The following is a 19,682-nucleotide window of genomic DNA, read 5'->3' as shown; positions in this document are numbered from 1 at the left end:
TCTGAGAAAGATTTCCCATGTAGGGCAATGAGTTGAGCTACTTCATAACTGGCTATTGTAGCATTTTCTTGAGCTTTGTTTGCACGGAAAAAAAACTGTTGCTGGGTTAGCAGGCTAGCTGTCATTTGCTTCACCTTCTCTTCCCGCTCGGCGCCAGTGTAGGACGTGAAGGTCTGATGTTTCGTCTCGTAATGTCGTCGTACATTGTACTCTTTCATAACGGCAACCGTTTCATTGCAAATCAAACACACACACTTCCCCTTGGTTTCTATGAAAAAATATTCATTTTTCCACCGAGTCTGAAATTTTCTGCACTCACTTGCGATCTTGCGTCTTTTTGGTTCCGCCATTTCTGGTGACCCTGAGCAAATTTTTTCTTTGATTGCTTGCTTTATAGGGACGCTGCCTTGTTAAAGACAGTAGCTCCATCTAGTGTTGAAACTAAGAAGTACAATACAGTTAAACGCAAATATTATGTGTGGGCCATAGTCCATTATACTTTTAGACTTTGAAACGGGCCAATTAAAAATGGTTGGCGGGCCGCAGTTGGCCCGCGGGCCGTAGTTTGGACACCCCTGGTGTAAATATACCATTTGGATCAAATATAAAAGTCAGCCGAATTAGTATTGATGCTGCGAGGAGACTTATATTGTGAAGAGAAATTGAAGATTTTGTTTAATTGCTGATATATTTATGATCCACGTCACATATTCAGTTTCGGCGGCAGTTCTTCCTATTTGTCTAGAAGTCTTCTCACCAGGGCTCTATAAATAGCAAACTACGGCAGATATGTAATATTTAATGCAGCCGAACCATGTATTACAATGCCTTTATATGATGACCGCCAAAGACAAAAGCAAGCAAACTCGGAAGAAAGTATTATTTATTAATTTTTTTAAATGTTTTCGAATTTCACATAAACAGGAAGTCCGGTTAACTAGAATGTCGGTGCGGAACAATACCCAAACCCATAGATCCGAGGGTGAATAATGTCAATCACCACATTACACACATCCCTTCACATTTAAATTTGCATTAAAGTATTTCGTGAGGCCTTCTAAAATGTTTTTAAATATAATTAGAGTTGTAGTTGAAGAGTTTGTAACGGACAACGGCACGTCCATTAATTCCACAACCACACACATGGATTAACATCGATTTAATATATTAATATAGCCTTTGTTTCTGCTAAAAGAGGTGTCGACCAGCTGGGGCAAGAAGAAAATCGGCGAAATCGAGTGTGACTAATAAAAAATAAATAATTACTATATTAATATTGACAATAACAACTGACCGTCGGGGAGCGTTCTCATGGCGTCTATTATCAACGCTATGCAGGGCTGGACTGGCCATCGGGCATACCTGGCATTTTTCCGCTGGGCCGACGTGCCTTTTGGGCCGACACGTCATTTTTTTTTTCTTCTGAAGTCCCTGCCCATAAGACGGGTAGATTGGCCCTCCGTTTAAATGTTTTTTGTAATTGACACTGGGCCGGCCCAATCAAATCTTTAATCACCTCCCCCTTTGGGCCGCTCGGTGTTCATCATTAAATCATGCCCCCACGAGGTGAGCCGGCGGTTGAAGCCAAACTGCCTTTTTTTTCGAGAAAAAAAAAAGTTCGAGTTAGAAATGGAGAAGGCGAAGGCGAAGGCCAAGCCAAAAGGGGGAGCAGAAAAATTGCGGGCAAGAAAAAAGTAGGCCCTTCGTGCTGATGCTGCCGCTTGTGTCAAAATAACCGACATGTTTAGTACAGGTGCAGGTCCATCTTCAGCACCCGTGGCCGATATTGGTGGAGAGGAAGATGATGAGAGGGAGAGAGATCAGCGCGAGTGGGGAGAGGGAGGAGAACTCGCGGTAAGCAGAAGCTAAGAAAATTAGGAAAAGATTATTATTAAGGTTATGATACTCTGTAGTTCCGGAACCCATTACTATCCCCTTGATGAAGCACTAATAAGACAAATATTATAAGAGAAACATTCGTTAGCCTACAAGCTAGTAAGCTGGCTTTTTTAGGTTTTCCCTGGCAAGTTAAAATATAGCTTAATGGGACTCTGATACGTTGTCTCATTGAAAGAATGTCATTATTTTGTTAACCACCATTCATGAACAATTACTGTCAGCTGGCAGCTTGTTGTGTTTAGTTTATGTACTTATTTGGTTATAAGGGCAACAGTGGTCTTTTGGGACCTGAACATTTTTTTTATAGTTAGCTTTTTGTGGTAGTTTTGATTGACAAATATATAGAATGAATAATATAGAAATAGATAAAAAATTGAGGCACACATGTAGTTTTGACCATTGACTGTGTGGTATTGTTATGTCAATGCCTATTTGTATGGACCTCTATCAGGGAATCCATTAATTATGTATCATTGTGCCAGGTAGCATCCCCAGAGGAGGAGTGTCAGCGAGAGTGAGGAGCGCAAAGAGCAGGAGTACATAGATTACTTTGCCCGCCACGAGCCATCTATGTTACAGATGTTTTTAGAACAGCACCCACAACAACATACCAGAAATCCAGTTGTGCAGAAGGTAATTCACCTGTAAAGATGGCACCAGCAGAAAGTGGCTTACATATTGCAAGGGACGTCATATGTTGTTTTGTTTTGTATGTCTGGCATTTGGGAAGAGGACTGACACTGGCACATTTATAACTGGAATGTCAGATTGAGGGCACGCACACCAGCGTACAGAGGAGAACGAAAAGAGCATTACACATTCAACATGTGCTGAAGCTTTTTTGTTACGGTGCTCTAAAGCAGACATCGAAAGCATGTTTGCTGGCAGTCAGATGTCTGCTCATAGGGAAGTCCGAAAGAGACGTCAGGTTTTGGAGCGTGTGGTGGATGTGGTGAAAGTGCTTGGGAAGAGGGGGCTAAGCTACAGGCAGGTGGAGAATGAGGGAGCATATATGCTAGCTGACAACACCGTGGACCACGGTAACTTTTAGGAGCTCATCCTTTTATTAGGAAAGTATGATGTCTGCTTAAAAGAGCATCTGGAGGATTGCGTAGAGAAGAGCAAGAAATTGCACCAATCCAGTGGAACAAAAGGTAGAGGGTCTCTCATCACCGTACTCTCCAAAACTACTGTTAACTCCATAATAGAAACTGTTGGTAGTCTAATCAAAGAAAGTATCTCCAGTGATGTCCAGAAGGCCGGAATGTTTTCTGTTCAGCTGGACACATTACATTAGATTGCATTTAGCTGACGCTTTTATCCAAAGCCAAAGTACATCAGGTTTCATAGAGCCAAACATTTCAAGTACTACTCAACTGGCTTTAGATAAGCCAGTCCTTTATTAGTATATAAGTGCTTTGTTAGTAATTCTATTGCTCGAAGTGGAGTCGAAAGAGATGAGTTTTCAGTCTGCGCCGGAAGATGTGCAAGCTATCTGCTGTCCTGATTTCAATGGGGAGCTCATTCCACCATTTTGGAGCCAGGATAGCAAACCCACGTGTTTTCGCTGATGGGAACTTGGGTCCCCCTCGCAGTGCGGGTGCAGCGAGCTGTTTGGCTGATGCAGAGCGGAGTGCACGTGCTGGGGTGTACGGTTTAACCATATCCTGGATGTAGGAAGGGCCAGATCCATTCTCAGCATGGTACGCAAGTACCAGTGTCTTGAAGTGGATTCTAGCAGTTACCGGAAGCCAGTAAAGGGTTCGGAGGAGCGGCGTGGTGTGGGAGAATTTTGGGAGGTTGAAGACCAGAGGAGCCGCTGCATTCTGGATGAGCTGCAGAGGTCGGATGGCACATGCAGGTAGACCAGCCAGGAGGGAGTTGCAGAAGTCTAGGCGTGAGATGACGAGAGCCTGGACCAGAACCTGCGTCGCTTTCTGGGTCAGCTGGGGACGTATCCTCCTGATGTTGTAAAGCATGGATCTGCAGCAACGGGTTGTAGCAGCAATGTTTGCAGTGAAGGACAGTTTGTTATCTAGGATCACACCCATATTCCTTGCAGTCTGAGTCGGGGAAACAACAGAGGTGCCGATGTTGATTGTTAGTTCAAGAGTGGGACAATCTTTTCCCGGAAGGAAAAGCAGTTCAGTCTTGTCAAGGTTGAGCTTGAGGTGATGAGCAGACATCCACTGAGATGTCAGCTAGACAAGCAGAGATGCGTGCGACTACCTGGGTCTCTGAGCGGGGAAAGGACAGAATTAATTGGGTGTCGTCAGCGTACCAGTGGTATGAAAAACCATGTGGGCTAATGACTAGGGATGCACCGAATATTCGGCCGCCGAAGATTATCGGCCGAAAATGGTTAAAAAGGCCATTTCGGCTTTCGACCGAAAGGGTTCTAGCACCGAAAAAATATCACCGAATGTCAGAGAACAAGGTTACGTTGGTAAGCTAACGTGTTGTTGTGATGACGTACTCAAAACGCGGCGACAAGCACGGCGCGCAACCATGCCATGGCATGACCATGCTGGCTCACAGCCAACATGTCTGCCGCTTGGAGATATTTAAAAATATCAGAGAAAGAGGCACGGATTGCGATTTCTAAAACGTGTTCAGCTGACATTTCTCGAGGGAGTGTAACTGCAAAGACTTTCACCACTTCGGGATTACTCCACCACTTGCAATAAAAACACCCGGACAAATATGCGGAGTAAGATCAAATCACAAGCACTGACAGCGAGAGACTGTTCAGCGCTGCCTCTCATGTGCTTGATGAGAAGAGGAACAGACTTATGGCTGATAAAGCAGAGAAGCTAATGTTCATTAAAAAGAACCTCCCACTTTTCCTTAATAAGTAGACAAGGCTGGCTTATCATAAGCTTATCTAGTTCTACATGTCTACTCTATACCCACTTTCCTGAACAATTTTCATTGTGAGTTATAATTCACCATCTCAGGTTATGATTAGGGGGAAATGACAGCAGCACAGTGTTCAATATATTGTACTTTCGGTATCTAAATGATACAATGTTGTTTACATTGCTCATGAGGACAGACTACCTTATTTACAGATTCTTGAAATTGTAATTTAATTTGTAATTGATTGTGGATTTTGTATCCAGTTTTCACTTTATGTATCTCTATACAATATTTACTACTTTGCTTATGAGGACAGACAGCCTTATTTACAGATTCTAGAAATTCAATTGTAATTTCATTTGTAAATAGTTACATTCATGTGGATTTATCCAGTTTGCACATTTGTATGCATGCACTTATAGGTGCATTTGTTGTTGTTGAAGGCCTGGCTGTTACAGTCTTTATTTACACTATTTTGTTGTAGGCCTACTGGCCTAGATGTTTATGCAGTTTTAAAGCACCTTGGCTTTGTTCTGAATGCACTTTGTTGTAGTTATCCTACAGCGAAAATAAAATGCACTTGACATGGAATTAATGTACTGTATGCATTCAAAAGTGCTGAATAAATGTTTTATGGACCGTTAATAGTGATTATTATTTAAGTTAAGTTTTGCCATAATCATTTATTTTTCCATAATCAGGCAGCTGAACAACATTGTTAAAAAATGTATACATTATATATATATATATATATATATATTAATCATTTTCGGCCTTTCGGCATTCGGTTTTCGGCCAACTGTTTCCTATTTTCGGTATCGGTTTCGGCCAAGAATTTCCCATTCGGTGCACCCCTACTAATGACAGATCCGAGCGAGTTTGTGTACAAGGAGAAGAGGAGGGGACCAAGAACAGAGCCCTGAGGGACCCCTGTAGTTAATTGACAAGGGTCGGACTCGGACCCTATCCAAGTTAACCTGTAGGTGTGATCTTTGAGGTATGAGGTGAGGAAGGAAAGTGCAGTGCCTGAAACTCCAAGTTCTTGGAGAGTGCGAAGGAGGATCTGATGGTTCACCGTGTCGAATGCAGCAGACAGGTCCAAAAGGATGATGACAGAGGAGAGGGATGCTGCTTTAGCAGTGTGCAGTTCCTCAGAGACAGCAAGGAGAGCAGTTTCTGTTGAGTGACCTGCCTTGAAACCAGACTGGTGCGGATCCAGAAGGTTGTTCTGATGGAGATAACAGGAGAGTTGTTTAAAGACAGCGCGTTCAAGTGTTTTCGACAGGAACGGGAGGAGAGAGACAGGCCTGGAGTTTATAACATCAGACGGGTTGAGAGTGGGTTTCTTGAGGAGAGGGTTTACTCTTGCATCCTTGAGACTGTTTGGAAAGTGACCAGAAGTTAGAGAAGTGTTGATGAAATGGGTGAAAAACGGTAGAATATCAGGAGCGATAGTCTGAAGGAGGTTTGAGGGGATAGGGTCCAGAGGACAGGTGGTAGGACGGGCAGAGGTAACAAGGGTAAGAACCTCACTTGGAGAGAGAGGGGAGAAGGAGGTCAGTTTGTGGGTGAAAGGTGGGTCTGGTTACCCAGCGGTGAGTAAAGGTGAGTCAGAAAAAGAAGAGTGAATATCATCAACCTTTTTTTCAAAGTAGTTAACAAAGTCGCTTGACAGAAGGGAGGAGGGGGGAGGACACAACACAAGACATAACTTCTCAGGATCAGTGTTCAGTAATCTTAAGATATGTCAATGAGACTGTGAAAGAGAGGCTTGTGGCTTTAGTGAAGTGCCATGCATCCACTGGACAATACTTTGTGAACTTGCTCTCAGAGGTCTTAGAGCATCTGAAACTGGACAAGGGCATGTGTATAGGTAATGCAACAGATGGAGCATCCAATATGCAAGGCCGGTACAAAGGATTTTCTGCACTAATGACCTCCCAGTCACCCACTCATGTCCATGTGTGGTGCTATGCTCATGTTCTTAATCTTGTCCTGGCTGAAACTACCCAAACTTTCATCGAATGTGGAACACTTTTCAACCTAATCAATGACATAGCAGTGTTTATCAGGGAGTCATATCAGAGGGTCAATCTGTGGGAGAAACAAGCCCAAGACAAGAGCCACAGGCACCTCTCCCCAATTGGACTGACAAGAAGGTGGGCAAAGCACGAAGCTGTCAGAAAGGTGTTTGGAAATTTCAATAAACCAGAGAAAGGCCTCTTTATTGATGTAGTGCTCACACTGGCAGCCATAGAACAGAAGGCAAATGAAAAGCCAACTGTACGGGCCAAAGCACGAGGCTTTAAAGAGGGCATCCTGAGATTTGAGACAGTGTTAACAGCACAGATATTCCTGAGACTATTTGAAAAAACCACTCCGCTGTCCAAGTACCTCCAGACACAAAAGATGGACATCCTTTCCACCCATCGAATGGTGAGTGCCACACAAGAAAGTCTCAAAAGCATCGCCAGGGATTTCAAAACTGTGAAAGCAGCTGCAGACACGTTTGCCAAATTGACAAATGAAAACATTGAGGAGAGGGAGGAAGGAACAGACATTGAAGTGGCGGTTGCACTACCCCAGAAAAGAACAAAGAAAAGAAGCAGGGCTGAACAGATGTCTCCAGATGAAGCACTAAGCGATGCAGAGAGAGCACATGAAGTAAATGTATACAACGCTATTTTGGACACAGCAATCGAGACAATCCACAGGAAGTTTATGACACATGGAACTCTCTTTGCTGACTTAGCATGGCTGGACCCTAGGAACTTCAGTCAGATCAGAACCACGCCGCTCCCAAATACTGCACTCAAATACCTCAGTAATTGTCTTATCAGATTTGACAGCAGGGCTACAGTGGAGAATCTACAGTCAGAGCTTAAAGCATCACATGTGGAAGAATATAAGACCAGAATGGTGGAAGATGGATCAGAAGGTAAGAAAGAGGAGACTGAAATTGTGCATAAAAGCTGCTCCTCCTGCAAAAATTGCCCACTGTGCTGCTATGAGATACTCAGGCGGTTCAACATGTTGTCAGATTATCATGTCCTTTGGCTTGCATATAAGTTCCTGCTGACCCTTTCCCTAACTCAGCTGGCCCGTGAAAGAACATTTTCAACGCTCAAGTTCATAAAGTGCCAACTCAGAAGCAGTCTGTCAGAGAGCAAGCTGGAGACTTTTTTGTTGATGGCCACTGAGAAAGACATCCTCATGCCATTGGACTCCGACGTGGTCATTGATAGGGTTGCTGAGAAGAGTGACTTATTGAAAAAGATGCTTTTGTTGCTTAATAAAGTGAGATTAAGTAAATAAAAAGATTAAGAAAATTCTCATTGTAATTAGCCAGCTCTGTTTTCTTAAATCCTGAACTTCACCCTCTCTTTGACAGGATGCCATCACTGGCCTTTTAAAGGATTCATCCAAAGAGGTCACCTGCATCCTTTTTGACTCTCCCAAAGCCCCCCAACTACACTCACACATGCAAACAGACACACACACCCCGAGGAATGGACGCTGGACATAGTGCCCCTCTCCACAACAAGCATTCATTTGAGTTATTTCAGTCTAGTATATAAGTTACTTTGTGTGTACAGTATATATATATACAGTGTGTATATATATATATCTTGCTAGTTGTGTACTTTTGTAATTTATCTGGGATTTCTGTCAAATGTTGCTTCAACTCCCCTTGTACATTTAAATTTGTCTCTTTCACACCTATTCTCAGGAAAAAGAAGAAAGACAGTGGATAGTATTTTTTGGTTAAGCCTGTGTTCCTTCAGTTCTGTGTGCTCTGTGAGGTTCTGAGAAACCAGCAGTCATCATTTAAGGGGTTATTTTTAAAACCCCTTAAATGGGGGTGGCCCAGTGCTCGGTCACTGTTCGCTTTGTGAGAGGGTTTGAAGGTCTAATTTCTAATGATTGATAGTTACACATACTTGTGGTATGTATTAGTTTTTTTTGCCCCTGGTACGTAAAAAGGATAAATCAAGTTCAACCTTGACAAGACTGAACTGCTTTTCCTTCCGGAAAAAGAATGTCCCACTCTTGACCTAACAATCAACATTGGCACCTCGATTGTTTCCCCGACTCCGACTCAGACTCCTAAAAATTACGTTCCCACAGAACTAAACTGCATTCTCAATTACGTTTAACTAGAAAAGTATTTTCTCCCACGTTACGTTCGTTATGTTTATTTTCTACATATCTTTACCATTTATTGTCTGGCTTATAATAATGATAATAATCATTTATAAATATCATTTTAGAGCACACATTTGAAATCAGTATCAGCTGTTACTCTCATGAGCGAGGCAGAAAATAATAGTTTTATTTTTCATTGTGTAGTCCCAAACCATAGCTGAGGATTCTGGGTAGTGTAGTGTCTTCTGCCATCCCAAAACTCCGAAAAAACATTTGTTTCTCCGAATCGAAGGGGAAAAATACAAAAGCATTGTACAGAATTTAAACCAATCAATGTTGTGTAATTAACGGATAATTTGGTGTTTTTGAGTTGATGAGTAGTGCAGATATCACTGTAAAATCAATCGACAGTAAGGAGAATACTTACTTCCGGGTGTAAAATTCTCTGTTATCCAATGGGAATGGACGCTCGTAATACAATAAAGGGGACATGATCATTCTCTTTTAAATAACGTTAACGAAAGGGAACAATCTATTTGACACAGCTGAAGCTCTGGCCTTCCTTAAAAACTAACTAATTTAATAAAAAAACAGTGCATTGTGTGTAATACAACTGTGATTTTATTAAATTAGTTAGTTTTTAAGGAAGGCCAGAGCTTCAGCTGTGTCAAATAGATTTGATGGATAGAGAACAAAAATTCGTAACTAATGTAATTTTTAAATTCTGACGAAAAATTTAAGTTATTATGAATACAAATCAAATAAAAGAAGCCTCCCGTGAGTTAGTACAGTACAAGCTATGAAGTAGATTTTAAAAACGTTTTATAGAATAAAAGAGAGATGAGCGGAAGCGCTCTCTTTTCCTCTCTCCCTCTCCCCCCCCTCTCCTGACAGCCTATCAGCAGGGGCGGACTGGGACTACAAATCAGCCCGGGACTCTCGACCGACCCACTTCGGTACCGCCGGCCCACCGCGGTGCTCGTGACTTACCGCAGAGGTAGACATTAAGGGTAAAATGCCATAGGCATTATATTATCACTGGCCCCACCATTGTAACCACTGGCCCGGAGCATTCGTTCAAAAGAAAAATCGACTAATAATGAAGAAAATGAACACATTTGTTGCAATAGTAGCCTAATGAATGCACTAACTACATTACTACTTGTACTACAACATTTGAATAATCAGTTCTTCCTCATTTTCCTCAATTGTTCATATTTGGTTTATTCAAATAATGATATTGTGGTCATTGTTAAAAAATGTCTGCTATTATTATGAGTATTATTATTTGTATAATGCACTTTCTGCCTTCCTGTCATTAGGAGTTAGACATGTAATGGCTGTAATTGATTTGATTAGAACCTTCATTGTCCTAAACTGCTGGGACATTTCGCCAATACCTTTATATTGTCTACTCTTCACTTACTTGTCAGCATAGGTCGGCATTGATGTACAGAGCCGACAGAAGACCTTGTTTATATCGGCATCATATTGAGAGGTGCAGCCAGTGACGCGTCCTAAAACCAGGAAGTAAGCGGTTCCCTCGACAAAAAGCAATGGGATTTCTCCACAGGGTTTTGGAAAATAGCTGGAAATAAGGTCTGGAAAATAAACCTGTTTGATAAATGCACATTTTGTTCAGCCGGATAATCTCCACATGTCTACCCTACTTTTATAATTTTCGAATCATAAATCTAATCGATAGATTATAAAAAGGGTTTTAGGACGCGTCACTGCACCACTAGAAGCCAACTCCATCGATCAAGCTGGCTGAAACTTTCTCTCCCTCTTCTTCTCATGCTCCCTGTCAGTCTCCTTTAACTCCTCCGGTGACTTTCCTTTATTTGAAGATAGTTTTTTGCCCGGTGCTTGGCCGGTTACCGTTGGTATTAAAAACATTTCGGCGAATGGTTAGGTGGCCCGATACTCTGTAGTGAAGGAGCGTGCTCCCGCTCACGGGAGCCTGATCGCGCTGCGCTCCGCATCAAACAGCTGTTTGCTTTTCACCCAACAACGACAACCGACCTGCAACCGACTCACGGAATGCTATGTTGTGATAAACTAAACAATTTAACTAAATTGCTAGTCAAAATACCAATACCACAGGACACATTTTTTTAAAGCAATATTTTTAGTGGCCCGAGCGGGCAAGTGGAAAGTAGCCTACATTATGCTGGCCCGGGGTGTCTAAATAGTGCTTCCGGGCCAGCGGGCCATTTATAATGCCGAGCCCTGCCGGTTACCGGCCGGCCCACCTCAGTACCGGCCCATCGGGATTTGTCCCGAACGTCCCGATGGCCAGTCCCCCCCTGCCTGTCAGTATCTCATGCAGCTCACTGATCCAGTAATCAGTAACGCGACAGTGAAGAATAAATATATGTATAACTAGTTTAGCTTGTTCCAGAGGTAGATAAAACAGCTAAGTGTGTTAGGTCTAACTCTTAGTGTGTTTTGCTCCGCTCACCGGTCCGTCACAGCGGGTGGAGCTGCAGGATTTCTGCTTCACACACGTTGCATACCGCTATTTTATTGTCATTTTTGGGCATCTTAAAATACTGCCAGACTCGCAAAGCCATTTTAGCGAGCTTGTTTTGCTGCGCAGAGTAAAGTGTCATGTATTTTACGTCATAATTTTACGTCATGCGATCGACTCTCGCGATCGGCATTTTTAGGGAGCACCGATCGATCGGAAGAGAGTGAGTATCGGCCGATATCGATCGGTGGCCGATCGATCGGAGAATCCCTACTTAAGTACAAATAAGCTATGCAGGGCATTGTAATTGCGCCGCATTTGCGCATAAGATGAGGCCCTACGCCTACGCAGTCTGTGTGATCTGCGTGTAGGGAGGGGCGGGCCTGAAGCTATGTCTAAATAGTACAAGTTGAGTAAATGTAATACTACATTTCACCACTGTGTATGTAGTACAGTGCAAGTCATGCGCAGTGCAGGGTGTTAAAGTTTGTAGTTTTAACGTTCTTAGTTACATTCCAGCACTTAGTTAGCGCTTCCTTTTAGCATTGACCTTTCCTGCTAAATTCCTAAAGGCTACAGCTGAGGCTAATTCCTGTGGATGTAGAGACCCCTTTATGTGACAATGTCAGCGCCGACGGGGGGGCTTTATGTGACCTGACTGCTCCATGTGGAGTTGGGAGGAGGAGGAGGCTATTAATGTAGCGTTCAGGTCAAAGGTCAGCAGCACACATTGATGAGGAAAAAGCAAACAGCTTCACTTCCTACTTTGATGGATGATAGATTTGTATTCCTGGAGGACTTCTTTGACACGTGTAGAAGAGAGAGGCAAAAAAAGAAACACAGAGAGGGAAAGAGACGGAGATAAAGCAGTCATAACTACCCCGCCTCCACTTGTCTCCCTGAAGTGACATAAGCCGCTGGCATAATAAAGGTGAAGAGGCTTAAAATATGTGACAAAACCAAGTCTCAATGGTCATCATTTATCTGAGGAGTTTCACTCTGCACATAGGAAGAGATTCCTTCTGCATCTCCTCCTTCCTCTCCTTGTTTTTACTCCTAGCTTCTACTTTTAATGTAACATTGACCAAACCTATCTAAAAGGGGCCCCTTTATGGTGTTTTCTCTTCCCTGTTGTGTGTTATAGGTTATTCTGCATGTAAATGGTCTGCCAAGGCTAAAATCCCTAGTTCCCTCCAGAGAAACGACTCGATTGGACTTCTCTATTTACTAGTTTGACATAGTGACATCACTACCTAATATCGCGCTTCTATCTCTAGAATGTATACATTATTTATCTAAAATTTGAAAAAAAGGGAGTGCCCGGTGACCAAGCTAGGATAATCCAAACATTTGAATAAGCGCATCACAATGCAAAACGATCAAAATACAGTCCCATACCAAAAACACTTAAACTCAAAATGTCCAAAACTAAATATGTCAATCAAAGGATCAAATAACAAAACAGGAATTCATTAATTAAATAACAGAGGACTAATTTCTCAAAACCATGAGGAGTGAGTGAATGAATGAATGAATGAATGTGTGGGTCTGAGACGTTTGTATTGTTGTTTAACACTCCAGTCACACAGGCCAGTTCAATTTGGGATTACTGCAGTTCAGGTGGATGGGTGTATATGAATGAAGAATTCAGGGCCATCCCCAACCTGGGAGTGCAAGCCAGGCAAAATCACAGATCAGAATGCAGGTCAGAAAATGATCCTACCAGCTCCTGGGTTCAGTGGCATTCCAAAAATCCAACTGGGTATGTCAGCTGGATCCGACTTCCACTTCTTCCCTCTTTCACCAGTGCAAAGTGCTCTTCTCTCCTCCACAGCTCACAGGTGTTACTCATTTGTCTGATTAGCTTCCCCCAGCTCTCAGGTGTGGCTTGTTCACCCCTTTGTGATCAGGGAAGGAATATTCTGTATTTTCTTTTCCCCCATCCTGCTACAAAACATGGAAAAATGACACAGTAGAGGCACAAAATAAGAACCTGAAAAATGAGCATAATGTATGCATTATGTTCTCTTTGATAAAAAGATATGTCAATCCAAGGGTAGTTTTATTATATTAGTAGTTTAACCAAAAAGGGTTCATTATTATGTTCTCTCAAATCAACTCACTAATTTGAATTTTCTTTTGACTTTAAGTTAGCAATGCTCTTGAGAAAGCGACAACAACTACACTGGACTACCCTTAATGTGATGTCTAGAGGCTAGAGTACTAGAGATGAACGCCGCTGAGGACTAAATTAACATAACTAAATTACAAGTCTTTTTTCTTTTTACTATTCAGTTTTTCCTGTCTGTGTTGTTTTTAAGCCCTGGCTTCCTATGCTTCCAGCAGACACAGAGGTAAGCTTATTGTAATTTGAATAATCAAACAGCAACAAAGTGATACGATAATCCAAATGAAACATCAAGGACTAGATTTTCTGCTGCTGAGTCATAAAGAAAGTGTAACAGAGTTAGCATAATAATGCTACAGATGTACGGTTTATCTCAAAGCCTACTGTACCTTTGACAAAATAAAGCCACATCAATATGATTCAGTGAAATAAAAAAAGGACAAACTCAAGTTTAAACATATTTTTAATTCAGCATTCGCCTGTTAGACATGTAACATTAAAGTACCAAGGAGAAATGAGCAGCGTGTTTCCACACGCCTGTGACGGCATCAAGTGTAATACTCTTGCTTAAAGGATAATTCCAGTTAATAATTGTTTTAACCTTACTTAACAGATTTGGCCATCATTTAATGTAATTATTCTCCATTTTTTACACACCAAAGCAATCGGCGAGGTATCCCTCCAACAAGATGTGACAGGTTAAGAGAAGAGCAGCCAGATGATCACACAGGCTGTGAACACTTGCACAACAGGTGGTAAAACTAAAGGTCAACGCACCCATCATGTCAGTAATCACGCCTCATCGCACAGGAACAAATGGTGCTATGGTAGGGCAAAGTTGAACATGGAAGTCAGTGTGTAAACTGTGACAGATGTCAGACTATTTAGCTGAAAAAAAGGTTTCTTCCTGTGTTGCTTACCAAGAATTCTGAAAATGCAAAGTGTTTGTTTAAAACCTGTATGATCATTGGACTGTTTGTGTTTCTTATAGTGCTGACTTGTTTTTAGTGATGTTTCCATCAATCCCAGATATGTATGTATGGAAGAGGATTACGGCCTCATGTGAAAACATATTCGAGATCTGACCAAAGTGAAAATCTTTTTTTGAGGTCTGACTATAATCTCTGAAACCTACAGAGGCTGACAGGTGCAAATGGCTACAAAGGCCCAAAAGACTTCCATTAGGAGAACTGCGCTGCAGTTTCAAAACAATGCAAATACAAAATACCAATGCGCATTAATACATGCAAATGAACCAACTTCACGACAACACATGTGCAGCATTTAGCAAACATTCACCAACTTGACGAAACATGCACAGGATTTACTAAAAGCGCTGCATAAATTAAAAGCAAAACACTGAAAATTAAAAACACAAAAATCAGCTTGGACCAGAGTACTTGTTGACGTTCAGGGATTATACAGTTGTCAAGTTAGTAATACCGGAAGGAATTGTTACTATTGCAATTGTTGAAAAAAGCCACTTACGTCTTTGGTACCTTTCCAACAATAGTGACAATTGGCCAACACTATAACTCCTGAACAACAACAAGCTTCCAGTTCCAGTTGTGTGCATCAGTTTTTAGTTTTCTGATGTGTTTTGAGCTTCTTGCAGCGTTTTGCATTTGCAGCGTTTTGTTAATGCAACACTTTAGGTAAAAGCTGCACACGTTTTTTAAATGCTGCACATGTGTTGTCAAGTTACTAAAATATTATTCATTTGGATATTTTAGCCCATTTGTGTTTTTGTATTAACATAGTTTCTTTAGCTGCAGCAAATTTCTCCAAATGGAAATGTTTTGCACCGTTGTAGTGCATTTGCACCCGTTGGCCACTGTACAAATTTTACTGTATGTGTTGAATGATGGCCAAACCTTTCAAAGATTACCTAGACTTCTCCTTTAACACCACAATCTCATTTTATACATCAACACTGTTGCAGAGTCCTCTTTACAAGAGGGAATGCAGGTTTAATTAGTAACATTTAAAATTAGTAGTACAGTACGGTCATTCATAAGTATTAATATTCAGTGCATGGATAATACCTGTACACATGTAGTGTAAGAAGATGAATTGTTTGAAATAATGTCCATCAAATATCAGTTGGAGATGATACTGTATCTCAGTTGATAAGCTTATGAAACTCGAGGAAAACACACCCCTCCCCTGGTTAGGGTTGAGCTAACAACCTCCGCAGTGACCATCATGGCGTTATGGATCCAGCAGCATTGAATCTCACATGAATTAAGAGTATACATTTCTGACGTGACATCGAGATTTACATTTAGATGACAGCATCCAAGGACGTAGTCATTTTTTTTTTCAGTGATTCCGGCTGAAGGCAGGATGTTTAAATGCTTTTGATGCAGTCAGTTGTGAGCAGGAGAAGAAGAAAAGGGAAAATAAACCTGAAATAGCCGCAGGGAAATACAAAACATGAACTTTGCGCTTCGTCTGTGATGAAAGGATAAGATGAAATTCCTTTTGTGGCGGAAGGGCTAAGTAGAGATATATGTGGAGAAAAGTTATATAACACAACCTTCACCTGCTCTCCATTTTATTGAAAATCCACAAAGCTGCTTTCATATTTGTGATTTTCCTCCGCCCACTTGTTTAACACTGAACATGCACTGTTAATCTGCAGGATTGATGTCAATGTTCAAAAGCCTGCCAATGTTACCATAAGATCCAAATAAAAAGTTATGAAGCAAACACTTAGCAATATTCCACACAGTACCACTTAGTGCTTATTATACCAGCTGTGATTCACCATACTCCTGTTGCTATTTTGGCAACATCTCATCATTTTATGATTAACGAAAAAGAAGAGCTTGTACAGACCGAATATCAATGCATTTTTATACCTTAAATGTGTTTAAAATGTTTTTAAAATCTGGTTAAAGATAGACTATGTAATATTTCAAATCATCTTGAAACATGATAATCACTAAAATGTTAACGTCATTCTCATTTCTTGACCATAGAATATTAATGTTTGCCTTAAACTCCAAATATTTACCAGATATTAGCTTCAAAACAAGTGTTGATGACACATGATGCTAGGTCCTGGCGAATATCAGAGATAATATACATCAATGTCTGTTAATTGTATGCTATGTTTCATTAAACACCATCTTTAATCTGAATCATGTTGTTTGTTATAAATAATAATGAGTAATTAGTGGCCCTCTGAGCTATGTTTTCACTGTTGATACATATCTGATAGCAGTTTTGATAGCTGTAGCGCTTTTATTTGATCATTCATTATTATTTTTAGAGTTTTGCCTTTGATGTGTAACTGGGGTTTCCAGCTGTGTCACAACCCTGTGCGCATGTGTTTAATTTCTCTGATGGATGACATGAACAAAGGAAAAAACAGTGTTTTATCTGGGCAAAATAATATGAGGCACCAAGAAGTTTCTTTTTCCTGAACATAAATCGGAGATATTACAGGATTTCTACAGTGCAAATGTAGATTCTGTAATTTGGCGCAATAACATCTTTGAGTCTTTTTTCCATATGGTTTTCCATAACCAAAAGTGATATCTGCAACAGCTGCAACAAACAGGAAACATTCAATCCTTTTTTCTTTTTTTTAAAGAGAGCACAAATTCAATTTTGAGACACAATAGAAGGTATCATACATTCACATTGTATGGGACGAGAGAAAGGCTGGCAAAGCTAATAAAGTGATGCTAATGTGCTTTGTGATGCGGTGGAAGTCCCCGGCTCTCAGCTCCAAACAGATGGGATCTCTCCCCCAGGATCAGATAAAAGATGTCCATCTCCGAATCTGCAGAGCGTGGCAGATTCAACAAAGGCTGCCTCTCAAAGGCGCGCCGTCCACGGCCGCTCGCACAGAAGTCATTCGCGTAAAATTAATGTGGCACAGCACACGGCGCCATGATGAGGTTAAATTGAGGCGTATCAGTCTTAACGAAGGCAGGAACCAGATCAAAACAATCACAGGGAGCTAATCTGAGGCGGCCTGTGCCACTGCTGATGGTGACGCACAACCCCGAAACATTCAACGCGTCCTATTGGCTGACAGCGCCTCTGCTTCCTTATTCACAGGCTAGATCATAACATGTCAAGCTCCGCGACGCCTTCACATCAAACATGTTTATTCAAATCCCTTGAATATATGGAGCGGTTGATTCAAGGCTAAACTGGGTATACGGCTATAAATACTCCTCACCTTGCCGTATGTTTTCCATATCACACTGTCAGAGGGAGCTGCCACACCATCAGATTATTCTCTAAACCCTCCCCGCTCGTCTTCATGCCGGCTGCCGCTCCTTCCTTCAGTCTACGGAAGCCCTTTCCTCCAGAGATGACCGCCGCAGAGATCACCCTGTCCCTGCGGCCCCCCTCCCGCTCACAAGGACGTCCCCGGACCCACATGTCTGGGTCGTCGCTGAGCTCGTAGATGGACCCGTCTTCCACGCTGTGCTCCAAGGACTCCAGGGAGGAGTCTGACGCCTCGTCGCCCAGCGCTGTCAGCGGGCGCCCGGGCAGTCCCGATGTGGAGCGCAGCTTGTACTGCAGCAGGACGCCGCGTCCTTTGCCCCGCCCCTCCCCCTGGTAGGACTGCTGCAGGGACTCCTGGGAGGAGGTGTCGCTGCGGTCCTCGCCGCCAAACGCAGAGTCCGGCCCTTCCCCAAAAGAGTCTCTCTTCAGGAGGTCAGGGGACAGAGAGCTGGTGGTGGCGACCAGGAACTCAACAGGCCCACAATGTGCATTCAGAGAGACCATTCCCTTTCCTGTAGGAGGAAGTAAGATATGATATTAAAGGTCATGCAGAGGGACATTAGAGTGGTACAGGAATGAGTCCTCAAATCTGGAAATGAGTTTTACACCTTCCGGTTCCCTTGTCTCAAATTCAACAGAGATGGTTAGAAGCATGAAAATAAAGTGTTGGGTCGAAAAAAGCTTAAAAGAGTTTCACGTTTTGTTGTACGAACATGACATTTGTCAGTCAACACTCACTTGCGAATATCCAAAGCTTCTACGTGTCATAACGAACAGTGGCTGTTGAGAAGTTACTAAATAAACTATAAAACGTCATGACGCTGACACAAGTCTCGGATAGCTTATCTTAGCTCAGCATTGGTGATGCGCAGCCATGCGACTATGATGTAGTTTGTTTATAGCATAACGTTAGCTTACAACTTTTGTCAATTGTCTTTACGTTTAAAAGATCATAAAGAGGTGGTAATATGTGGAGCTTAACAGAACATGTTAAGAATCATCAGAAATGTGTGTTTTTCATAATGCTTATTTTCATCAATATATCGAAATCCAATGGATAAATCCCATTGCTTTTTGTCAAGGGAGCCCTTGCAATGCAACACACTGGGACAGCCTACAAAATGAATGCACCACTATACAAACAGTGCACTGAGTCAATGTCCACTTACAAGAGACTATTAAGCAAGCCGCAGTTTGAACTAAAAATGACTTGAATTCTGGATCATAATGTATGACAGTTAACTGTATTTATTATGATTATGCTGCTGTAACAGTAATAATGGGAGATGATGTTTGTGCTGTTTTTACATAGTTTTCAATAAACTAGCTTGGAATAACAAGGTCAGGTTTGCGCAAGTGGGAAGCTAACAACCTCATTCACTTGACATAATTAACAAAACCCTGGCAGGCAGTTTTTAAATTACCCTGCAACAATATACATATGAACAGTGTGATGTGTGTGTTTGCCTGCCTGGTTATATTGGCAATGATTCTGAGAACCACCAAGTGTGACCTCAATAATGGGCAGTGCAGAGTCATTTTCATCCATAAAAAATAACATTATTTTTGACCCCTCAAGAAGCTGTTCAACCACAGTGAGCCTGCCCGTCTGATCCATACCTGTTATTTTGGGGATGCCCTCCAGTTTGGGGACTGGAAGAGTGATAATGAGGCCTTGGGCAGTGCCCACCCAGAGCAGCCCCTGGCAAATTAGCAAGCTCGTCACTCGCATGTTCTTTTGACCTGCAATATAGAAAATAGACCAACAAAAAATGAGTTTTTCTCCACCACTTGCTGTTGTAGAAAGAGAAACAGCACAACATAACAACACTGCGCTCTTTTTGAAATAATCATATTTTCTCCCTGTTGAAGTCATAATACAAAATACACAGACTGACTGGTCAGTCTCTTAAAGAGTGAATTATG

General features: G+C 41.9%; 1 protein-coding gene across 11 annotated transcripts in view; it reads right to left on the bottom strand.

The window, feature by feature from the left end:
* Positions 1-13,950: 13,950 nt before the first annotated feature.
* The window catches only part of arhgef10la (Rho guanine nucleotide exchange factor (GEF) 10-like a), a 152,285-nt gene continuing 146,553 nt past the window's right edge, over positions 13,951-19,682 (bottom strand). For all 11 annotated transcript variants that reach the window (XM_079683363.1, XM_079683367.1, XM_079683369.1 and 8 more), the window contains 2 exons: positions 19,377-19,499; positions 13,951-18,268 (listed from right to left, as the gene is read on the bottom strand). In XM_079683363.1, coding sequence (XP_079539489.1) covers positions 17,724-18,268; positions 19,377-19,499 — 668 coding nt within the window. In that variant the 3' untranslated portion in view covers positions 13,951-17,723. The remainder of the gene's footprint in view (positions 18,269-19,376; positions 19,500-19,682) is intronic.

Source organism: Notothenia rossii, assembly GCF_949606895.1.
Source record: "Notothenia rossii genome assembly, chromosome: 5".
NCBI lineage: Eukaryota > Metazoa > Chordata > Actinopteri > Perciformes > Nototheniidae > Notothenia > Notothenia rossii.
Note: the sequence above shows the minus strand (reverse complement) of the source record. Positions and strands in the feature narration are given on the sequence as shown.